At 30.4% G+C, this 11,830-nt stretch overlaps 1 protein-coding gene across 1 annotated transcript; it reads left to right on the forward strand.

Moving 5' to 3' along the window:
* The first annotated feature begins 849 nt into the window (after window positions 1–849).
* LOC7477959 (phosphoglycerate mutase-like protein 4) lies at window positions 850–3,870 on the forward strand. Its single transcript, XM_002310701.4, has 7 exons — window positions 850–1,083; window positions 1,189–1,273; window positions 1,531–1,581; window positions 1,673–1,783; window positions 2,044–2,175; window positions 2,890–2,965; window positions 3,120–3,870. The coding sequence occupies exons 1-7, from the start codon at window positions 869–871 to the stop codon at window positions 3,341–3,343; spliced, it is 894 nt and encodes a 297-aa protein (XP_002310737.2). The 5' UTR covers window positions 850–868; the 3' UTR covers window positions 3,344–3,870.
* The last annotated feature ends 7,960 nt before the right edge of the window (window positions 3,871–11,830 follow it).

Genomic DNA, 11,830 nt, shown 5'->3' on the forward strand with positions numbered 1-11,830 from the left:
AATAGTCATGGAATTCATTATTTATTTGAATAGGTCTTGTGTTTCATCGAAATTGTTTAACAAGTTAATGTCATTGTATGCTTCTTCCTTTCCCAAAAAACAATACGTAAATTTAAAAAGATTTTCTTTTCAATTAATTCTTCTTGTTGTTTAAATTTCTCTTGGACTTCTTTTGTTTCTAATTGCTCTTTTATCCTCTTATAATTAATATCTTTTTAAAAGGTATTTGATATGATTTCTTGCGTTGTTGATTATATTGATTTTGCTTATGATGTTTTCTTTAATATAATTAATTTTCTTTTTTAATAGAAAATAAACAAATTCAAATATTACCTTTTGTCCTAATATTATTGGTTAATGGTTTTTTCTTCTTCTAAAACTATATTTTTGAGTTTTTGGTATAAATATTTCTTTAATTCTGGTTCCTCTATTTTTTTCTTTTAATTCTATTAAAAATTCTTTGTCTTTGGTACAAATGCTTCCACAAACTTTGTTGACTCTTCTTGGATTTCGTGTATTTGTTCTTGTGTGTGCGTGTGTATTATAGAAAAATATATATCTTTTTTTTTAATGTCTAGACATTGTTTTTTATGCCAAGAAAAATATGGATCCGTGCCCGTGGAGTAGCGCCGGCACATATCTATTGTCTTGGGGTTTTAAAAATTTAGACAGTCATTCTTTCCTAAATTAAAAAAAATTAAAAAAATTAAACAGCCAATTTTCTTTGGGACTTTCAATTTATGAAGGTTGGAGTCACCGTGAGCCATATAGGCTACTCGTAAAATGGGCCCAAGCCTAGAGACGAATTGTCCACAGCACAGGAATAAAAAGGCTGATTTAAATCGAAGCTTCAAAACTAGGTATTTTTATGAGTGCATTGTCCAGGGCAAGTGATACCACCACCTGCCTCAGCCTCCGCCTCCCTTCTTCACCTTTACATTCAAATTTAACTAACACCGTTCCTCTCTGCAGCTTCAAATTCCATATCAATCATAGGTGTAGGCATAGGCATAGCTTAATCTCACCTCACCTACTCAAAACACCCAACCCATTCCCATCCATGGCCCACTCTAATAATCCCAGGCAGGCGCATTCACCCATCCTCCCCCCTCCCCCTCTTTTCCTTTTTAATTTGAATTGTTTTTTAATTTGTAAATATTAAAAATTAAGATTTCTCTTATGGTACAGTTCTGATACTGTGGATCCTACTTGTGCTGAGATTATTGTAGTGCGTCACGGCGAGACGGTGTGGAATGTTGACGGAAGACTTCAGGTTTTTATTCCTCAAGTTTTGAATTTCTTTGCTTAAACCAGCTTAATTAGGTTTTATTGGTTAGTGATTCTGTTGTAGAAATCAAGTTGTGGTTGATTAATTCCAGTGAGACTGGATTGTGTGGAATCCAGCAATTATAGTTTAAACAAAAATAACAATAACTTTAATCTGTTATTAAATCATTTTTTTATGATATGATATGATTGCATTAGAATTCAGTGTTATGAGATTGCATGTTGGTTGCTATGTTTTGGCAGGGACATATTGATGTGGAATTGAATGAAGTTGGGAGAGAACAGGCAGCTGTGGTACGATACCAATTTGTATTTCATGTGGGGTTTATTAGCATTAGCGTTTCTTGTTCTCATGTAGGAAAATTTCTTTTTTAACTTCTTGCAGGTGGCTGATAGACTATCCAGGGAATTTAAAGTCTCTGCTGTATATTCTTCTGATTTGAAGAGAGCTTTTGAGACAGCAGAGAAAATCGCTGCTACTTGTGGTATTGCTGAGGTATATTACTGACGTGATGAGACTATGGTTTTGAGTTTTGGGTTTGATTTATATATAATTTTTGGTTAGTTATGTATTCATTAATATAACTTGTTTACCGGCCTGGTTTTTACCTACATGGCCAAGTTCAATTATGTTGTTTATGGTAGTTCTACCCTGGCAATCTTGAGCCATGATTTGGAAAGTATTAAACTTTGTGGAATGCATTTTAATTTTTAATTTTATTTTTTTCTACTTATTCAATTGAAATTCAATTACAGGTTATTAAGGATCCTGACCTACGGGAAAGACATTTAGGGGATCTTCAAGGCCTTGTCCTTCAAGAAGCTGCCAAAGTTAGTGCTGTGGCTTACCGGGCCTTTAAATCCCACAGAACCAATCAAGATATCCCAGTATGTCAGACTGATCTCTTCTTTCAAACATCCTGATTATTTGGTGCAGTATCTCTTTATTGGAAAGTCCTATTGGGTCCATTACCACATTTCAACCTTGGCTCTTTGTAGGCATCACATTGCTATGTTTAAAACCCTAAATTTTGTGAAACTTATTAGTTCAATGAGTTCCCGTAATTGTTTGTACTAATTGTCAGTCTATCTTGTCAATTCTCACAGCACAGCTGTTATGAATATTCCGCCATATGTGCAATCTTCTCGTCTTTCTTACCTATCATGCATATTTTTCATCCTAGCAAGATCGTCTCCTCTCGTCAAGTCTCTTCTTAACTCACCCGACCCTCTACTCAGACATTACTTGTGCATAACACTACCTCTTCATGCTCTATTACCTCACCATGCATACTTTCTCAAAAAATCTATGCAAGGCATGTGTCATGCTTGAGGAAAGCGACCAGCCAAAAAGCAAAGAAGTTTATAAATTAACATTAGGAAAATGAGCAAATGCAGAAACAAAATGCGTTGAAAAAATTTGAGCTCTTTTGAATCTCTTCGAGTCTTTATGATGAAACTCCTCTAAAAGCCCTGGAAAGTGTACTAAAAGAAGCCTCAAAGCTAGTTTATCCCAAAGCAGTTGCTTTGATGTAGGTTGATTATTTAAAATTCTTGAATTTGATTCCGAACTAGTAGTTACTCTGATTTACTACATGTCAGGGTGGTGGAGAAAGTCTTGATAAACTTTACGATCGCTGTACATCTTCATTGGAGAGAATTGCTGAGAAGCATACAGGTATAGTATCAGTAAAGAGTAACAACATCTCGTTTTTAGTTTTGGTGGAAATCATTTGATAGTATGACTTTCTTATTTTCTATTTCAAGTGTTTGGAAAACTTTGCATTTTAGGTGCAAGTTAAATATATAATGTTTCCTGTTTCGAATTGCAGGAGAGCGAGTTGTTGTGGTCACTCATGGGGGTGTCATCAGAGAACTGTACCAACGAGCTTGCCCAAATGGAAAGTCTGGAGGAAGGGTATTGAACACGTCTATCAACATCTTCCACATATCTGATGGGGATCGTTGGACCATTAAAACATGGGGTGATGTTAGCCATCTCAATGAAACAGGATACCTGAAGTCTGGTTTTGGTGGGGACAAAACATCTGGTTAGTTTCTTCATGGCGTGCTGGAGTTTTAGGATGAGAAAGAAATAACACCATAATGGAAGACACTGTTCTCATGATCTTTCATACACTCTAGGGCCCTAGGTATTTTTATGACCATGTCAAAACGTGCACAAATCAATTCTTCATGCTATGATAATTCTTTATCTGAAGCATAAAAGGGAGAATCGCACCTGGCAGGCCATCTTTTGATTTCTAGTTCTTTTATAACATGGCATTTTCCAATAGTTGCGACAAGGATCTGCATTGTGCTTTGTGAAACACGTTGGTAGAGGTTGCTTGAAACCGACTGTTTACCTGAACAGCATTGCACCCAATACCCATGGATGGAAAAATTACAGGGGGAAGACAGCTCATCGGATTGCATGCGTTTCTAATCATACAGGTTTTTCATTCCTTGATATGGAAAGATGTGTTTGGGACAAGGAGTGGCAATAATGGTGTACAGTAACCTTGTTACAGTGTATAATCATCACAGCTAAAATATAGTTTAACTAAAGTTATATCCTGGAAAGTGAAATTTTTTCATGTTTGTTTATAATTAAAAAAGGGTAGTTAATTAAAAACTTTCTTCAGCTAAAGATAAATTTAACTTGGTGTTTTAGAAAAATATTTTTTTTATTTTAATATACTTTCATAAAGTTATAAAAAACATTAAAAATATTTTTAATTTGTTGATTATATTAAATTTGATTCTTAAATTTTTTATTACTATATATTTTGTTTTGAATTTTTTTGTATTTTTTTTAATTTTAATTTTTATAATTTAATTTAATTTAATTTTTATATTAATTTTATTTTTTATTTTTGTGATTGCTATTTGTTTTTTCTTATCATTTTTTAATTAGAATATATATATATATATATATATATATATATATATATATATATATATATAGTCTTTATTATTTAAGTTTCTATTATTTTTATTGTTATCTATTTTATTGAAAATAATTTATAAAATTAGATTTTTTTTTAATTTCAACCCTTTCTTTTTTGTTAGATTTGAACTTTAATTTTTTGATTGTTTTTTATTTTATTTGAAATAATTTATAAAATTAATTATTTTTTTTAATTTTATCATCCTTCAACTTTTTTATTTTTCTGTGGTTTTTATTTTTTAATAAATTCAAAAAAAATATTAATAAGTTGTTCTTCAATTTATTTTTTATAGCATAGTTTAACATTGAAAAGTATTTTTCAATTTATTTTTTATGAAATTATCAAATATTTAAAAATAATCTATTTTTCAAAAATCTATTTTTTTATGAAATACTATTTTTCAAAAAAAAATTATTTTCTAGCAAATAAATTTAAATTGAATTCGGTTTATGTGGGATATTGCATAACCTCCTCCTACTATTATTATTTTATTATTATTATTATTATTATTGAGGAGGGAAATCATTATTTCCTAGATTACTTTTTAATTTTTTTTTAAAATTTTGATTTTTAACATTGAATTTATTGGGGATTAAGGTTTATAATTTATTTTGGTTTTTTTTTTAGGTTATCTCAATTTCATAACTCAAATCACTTGTTTTGTGAGTTAACTCAATTGAGTTGAGGTTTTTTTTTTGTTTTGTTTTGTAAATGATTTTTTTTATTTTATCTTTCAATATTTGAGTTGATAAAGAATTAAATTTTATAATTTGTTTCAGTTTTTTTCTATGAGGTTATTCTAGTCTCATGACTCAAGTTAAAGGTTTGCAGGGTTAGCCTGAGTTGACTCGAGTTTTTGTGTTTTATTTTTTTTTCAATTTCATCCTCGAATAATAAATTGATTAGTAATTGGGCTTTATAATTGTTTGATTTTAATCAAAATAATTGTTTTGATTTGCTTTTTATTGGACAATTTCATGATCCAAGTCTGATAGGTTAACCTGAGTTCACTCGAATTTTTTTTCATCTTTTATTAATTGATTTTTTTAATTTTATTTTTCAACATTGGGTTAATCAAGAATTGAGCTTCAATATTTTTTTTTCTTTTAATGAGGTTATTACGGTATTATGATCTGGATCATAAATTTGATATGTTACCTAGGTTGACTGGAGTCGTAGATTGTTCATATGAACTTGGGTTGACTCGAGTCGATCCAATATATTGTCATCTCAGTATTTAAAAAAATAAGATATTGTCTTGAGATTTTTTAGTTAAACTATATTTTTTTTTTGTTGTCTAGATTATCTTTGGACTTGCTATATTGATCGGATCATATTGAGTCGATCCCTATATAGTTTTAATTTTTTTTCTTTTTGAAAACACGTTACAATATTTAAATATGTTTTTTAATTTTTTAAAAAATTAATCTCGCGTCTAGTGAAACGTGGGTAAATGATATACTAATGTTGTAAGTGGCATAATAATTTCAATGTATTGGACAAATCTTCCCCTTACTATTATTTTCATCCATTCCTCCCCAAAAAGTAGAAGCAAACAAGGAAAAACCATCACAACCAGAGGGTTTATTTATTTATATTTTTTTTATGACTCGCCAAACATGTGGTGTGAATGCTAATAGTTAGTTGTAAATATTTACTGTTGGTGAGCAAAATATTCAAAAAATTGATAAAATCAAAAAAACTAAAAAAAAAATTAAAAAAAGTGAACAGAGAAAAAAAAATTAAATTAACTGATTAGAAAACCCAAGAAAAATTCCAGTTCAATTCGGTTTGGTTTTATTTTTAAATGTCTGAAATCAATTGAACCGGATTGAACCAATTCAACTAGCATTTTAATAAAATAAAAGAGAATATAAAATATAAATAATCTAATACTAACCTAGCCGCAGTCCCCAATCTTATCTTCTCCTCTCCATCACACTATCTTCTCTCTCTTAACCCTATAGACTTGCTTCTAGAGTAGCTGGTTGAGTAGATTTGTTTTTTTTTTTTTTTTATCTTGATCGATTTCAAGTTTTTATTTTTCTTGATATTTTATGGGGTTTTTTGTTTTTTTCATCATATTATAATTTGCAACTTTGATTTTGCTTGTATGTTAAATAGAATTCAATCATATCTTGGTCCATGTAAACTAAAACATGTTCTTGAATTTTGTTTTTCCTGCCATTTTTCTTCACTTCATGGTTGTATATATATTTTTTGCTTTTGTTCACGTGGATTGTAAAAATCATGAGGTTCCAAAAAGGAGTGAATAATTGTAAGTTTACCATATTGGTCTCGATCACATTTCTTGGAAAAATTAGATAAAGTATTGTTTTACACATCTTGAAATCGATGATTCAATCTATGAACTTTGGTTTAATTGATGAACTTCTCCTGGGCTTTCAAGTTTCTTCTCGGTTTTATCGTTTTTGAACAGTATAAACCGAACCAAAACTAGTTAGTTTGAACCGGTTTCAGTTTTGAATTTTAAAAAATAATAATTTTGGTTTAGTTAATTTTTTCATGTAAAAACCAAACCGAATAAAAAATGATCACCCTTAATATTTACTACCACTGTTACAGGCTTATAGCCGTCTGAAAAGGAGCACCACCATGTTAACCCCTGACTTTCCTTGGCCGGTTTTTCCCGAACAAAAGAAAAAAAAATCATTTCTTTAAGAACCCAAAGGATTTTTTTTTCTTTTAACCTTCAAAAGTCAATCTCTATACATGTATTACTTTTTTTTTTTTTTCTGATCACACTAAATTAAATTAGTACTTTAAAATTAAGATAACGTGAGATTCAACTCTTGAATCATGTTCAATTTTTTTAGGTAGTAGTTTTTCTATAAAAAGCTACTTTGTTTTTTATCGGATTATTGAATCTTTTATAATTAGGTGTAAAAATTATTGTTTGGGTCAATTTTATTATTTTTCTAGAATTCTTTCAATTTATTATTTTTATTTTGGACTATGTTTAAATTTTCTTAACATTGTTTCCTAGTAGAGGTAGGTTTTTCTAGTAGAGGTAGGTTTTAAAAAAAAACTTTTTTTTACATGTATTTCATGTTGATGTCCTCAAGACATTTTTTTTAAATGAGTTAGATCATAGTTACATGGTAAATGAGTTAGATCATAATTTTTTTCGTACGTTTTTTCCTTCTAAGGAAACAAGTGGACGTGGTTGAAAATATCTTAAATTCATTTATTTTTTCTACAATTCTCAAGGGTGATTCTTTCTGACATGAATTATGCTTGATATCATATCCTTGAGGGTATAGGCGAGGCCTGTCTAAGTTCTAATAGTGATAAGAAAACATTTCTGACCAAAGTGCTGTGTGTTTTGGTTGAAAGGTCTTGGAGAACAATACTGAACACATCTCTGATCTATCAACGTCTTTCTTGTATCTGATGACATACGCGTGAGATCTGTTTTTTTTCTCTTTTTGGGGTCTCTTTAGATGGCGTAGGAAAAAATTTCACATTTTGGAAGGAAGACACTTTTCTCATCATCTTTCATCCAATTTGGTGTGTAATAGGCTTTCTGTCACAAATCAATCAAATACTAGAAAATTAGAAAAAACAACAACGGCAACGCTGACAAAAAAAAAACTTTGTCGGGGTTTACAAAGAAAAAACTCAATGAACATATTCTGTTAGTAGTTTTTGATGAAAATGGCGAGGAAATAAGAAAATTATGTTGGTATTTCTGACATGTTAAATTACCGAAGGAGATTTCGTTTTCGTTGATAATTTTAAAAGAAATTAAAACTCAGTAATTCTATCTTCTTCCCATTTCTTGTTTTTATTTGATTTCAATTCAAACCCTTATTCCGATCTCTCTCCCACCCGCTTTAGATTTCTAACAACCACCCAACCCGCCATCAACATATGCAACGTCCCTCTCTTGATTCATTTTCATTTTTTTTTTATGATTTTTGTTTTTTAGTAATTTTTGTAGGCTTTGTCGAATCAACAAATTGTTGATTATATACAAACTTCAAGCTTGTGATTGTTGGTGATGGTGGTACAACTTGTAATTTGAAGTTTCTTGATTTGGGTTTATTTTTGGTGTTTGGGTTTGGTTTTTCAGCTTCTGGGTTTTCCTTCTGTTTAAAGGGGATTTTGATTTTTGATATTTTTTATTAAATAATATGAGCATTTAAAAAAGAAAAACAATGTTTATTTTATGGGAATGTATTTAGGGTTTTTTTTCCTGGTGGGTTTTTGGATTTAGGGTGTTAGATCTTTTTTTTTTAATTTTATGATAGGGGTTTCGATTTTTGGCTCCTGGGTGTTTGATTAATGCAGGTAGAACAACATTTATGAAAAGCATCTAACTAGCCTTTTGTTAATATAATGCTGAAAGGGTGTTTGCTTGTAGAATGCAGTGATGCAGACTCAAGATGAAGAGACTCCAAAGTTTTTCATGTATTCTTCGGTGAATTGTACCAGTTTTTGCGTTATGCAAGCAATAAGCTTAGCCTTTTCAAGCAGCAAACATGCTTCGTGTTCCACTTACTGTTCTGTAATTTTGTTCATCGATGACTAATTATTAAAGCTGTGATTGTTTTGATTCCTGGAACTAATTTTCAAGCAGCAGGCACGCAGATGATCATCTTCTTGAAATTTTGATACTGTGGTAGGATTTATCTTGCTTCTTTCGCTTTGTTGTTTTCTTACAAGTAAGTCGATAGGGACAGATGAACAGAAACATTATTGTTGATCTAGACTGAGCTTCCAGCTTTTGTTTATCATTCTTTTGTACCAAATATTGAACAGAAAGAGATTCTTTAAGTGTAAAATCTCTGTGCTTTTGTTTATATACAGTTTACAAGATTGGTTGTAACTTACTAATATGTGGGATTTGGAGAGAAAAGAGACTGTTTACCATCAAACAATTTAAAATTCTGTACAGAATATGGAATCTACCCAACCATTAGCTTTATTGCAAGTTTATTGTTTAGATATTATTTTCTTATGCTGATTTTATTTTATGCTAATTGTGTGATGTTAATCAATGAAAAATGAAAAAATGAAGAATTTTCCTTTGTGCTAATTGTGAAATACTAAAAAATTAGATTAAAAATTCCAACAAAATTTATTCCATCAATAATTTATTTAGCGCTATTCAATGCCAACAAATTGTCCAACAAAAATGGGTGGTAAAAACTAATTTGAATGATGAAATATTCTATCGATATTAGAAATCATCAATGAAATAAAATTATCAAAAATATTCTATCAATAATTTATAATACCGACAGAATTTTCCTCGTCGGTATTCTTCAATTTTTTTGGTAGTAAATATTGTTGTGACCATACTAAAATTTGCAAAAATAAATGCCTCGTGCCGTTTTATAATTTGAATAAAGAAGGGGAAATTACCAACGAGCTTGTAGCTCAATTCGTCACCCATGTCTGCCCTCCCTCGAGAGGTCTCAGGATTGCAAATCTTTTAGAGTTCAGTACAGTAATTAATTTTATGGTATGGTAAATAATCTGCTTTCAGCTGCATGAACATGGAGTTACAAATAAATTACACATCTGTAAACTGAAAACATATCATGTGAGCTAGCCCACTGGACTGATAAGGACCGATGTTACCTCTTGCGAAACACAGTAGGTGAAGTTGCATGACCCCGACATTTCACCTGCACCACATGACATTTAATTAACAAGATGGAAAATATTGCAAGCATAAGATCTAGCACAGCTCACAGTGATAATTAACATAATGCAGCACCTGCACTTGAAAACCCAAAAGAGAAAGAGAAGTCCTGTTAAGTTTTTAGGTTGAACTAGTTCTTTGATATGATATTAGAATCTTGGTAATCAAGTGATTAAGAGTTCAAATCTCATTACTTTTATTTATTTGATAAAAATTAAGTACAAGATAGTATCGGTCTGTATAAGTTTCAAGCGCAAATAACATTTTTTTAAGGAGGTGTATTAGTGAATGATATAAATCATATATTGAATCTATTTTTAAATTGAATTGATTTTTTAACTTGATATGACACAATTTACTTATATTATATCTTAAACATGCCATCAGTTTTAAATATATTCAGCAAATATATACATTGGTTTTATTTTGGTACAAGAAAAAAACACGTTGAATGCATTGTGTTTTGCTGGAATCTATGCGCTGCTATTGCATGCCATTCCGCATTTTCAAAATACCTTTATATGTTAGAAAATAATATAAATTATATTTTGAGATTTTATTTAATAATTTAAATTATTGGGTTGAATTGGTTGTTTAACATGGTATCAGAGCCTTAATAACCAAGCTATCATAAGTTCAAATCTCATCATCTCTGTTTATTTGATAAAAATAAAATACAAGACAGTATAGGTCTGTATAAGTTTTAAATCCAAAAAATTTTTATTTAAAGAAATATACTCCGGAAACATTGTCTTAGTCAGCATGATCTGCAAGCCCTCAGCTTGTCCCCAGAATCATACAGATTTAAACGTTGTGTGTGGCTAAATTTTGTGTGGAGCAGTCTCGTGGGGCTGAGGGGCATGCAGGATATCAATTATCAAATGCTTCGTTAATTCTAAGTAACTGTTAATTTCACCAGTTTCATTTGAAAGAAAGGACCACACTCAAATTCATGTTCAAGTAGGTGAGACGGCATGTGCAATGATAGGTCGGACTCTCTCTTTTACTGTATGCAGTGCAAGTTATCAAAGAAGGGGACACCTTCTCTCTTCTCTCTTCTTTCTTTAAGCTTATTTCTCCTGGTTCTTATCTTCGGACTTGAGAAAATAAAAATTATTTTTTTGATTATGCCCGCGATGATCATACTATATAATAAGGTGGTCAAATTTGATGCCTTGTAGTGGCTTTGAAAACAAATAAACATTTATACTTATTGGAAGAAAGAAACAGATTAATTTGTACTCGTTCCATGGTCGTAAAGATTCTTTTCCTAGCCGACAGATCCTTTTTTTTAAAAAAAGAAATAATAATTAAATTTCTGCTTGGTATTTTCAATCCAATTTTTACATGAATTCATCTTTCCTTATCAATGGCTGACCATCCATCCGCCATTAGGGGTTCAGCAAGAATTTTATTCTCATAGTCTATTCTAATATTTGAATTTTTTTATTAATGTGGGTGTTCGGGCTAACTTACGTGTACCTTGACTAATTTTACTGGCCCTGAAGTTAACGATCATGTATGCCTCCAGTGATCATTGTTAAATTAATTGAGATCAAATAGAGAAAAGGAGGCTAGAATTCTGAATAATCTGTATATTATGAATGCATAGTCTTAATCTAAATACAAATAAAGTATATATATATATAGGTCAAACTGAAAGTACTATTCTACCTTTAATAAATAAGACTACATAAATATTATTTAACAATCATCATATTAGCAACCATAAATCTCGAACCTGAGATCATAGGAGGAACAAATCTCTTAATCTCAAACTCTTACCACTTGGCTATCTAGATGATTAATATTTGAATTTTAGTGATTAAGGAATTAAAGGTATAATTAACCCAACCTTCTTAACTAGACGCAATTTCCTATGTATTTGGTTAAATGGAAAAATTATGTTTTAAAATTT

Source organism: Populus trichocarpa, chromosome 7 (genome assembly GCF_000002775.5).
Source record: "Populus trichocarpa isolate Nisqually-1 chromosome 7, P.trichocarpa_v4.1, whole genome shotgun sequence".
Taxonomy (NCBI): domain Eukaryota; kingdom Viridiplantae; phylum Streptophyta; class Magnoliopsida; order Malpighiales; family Salicaceae; genus Populus; species Populus trichocarpa.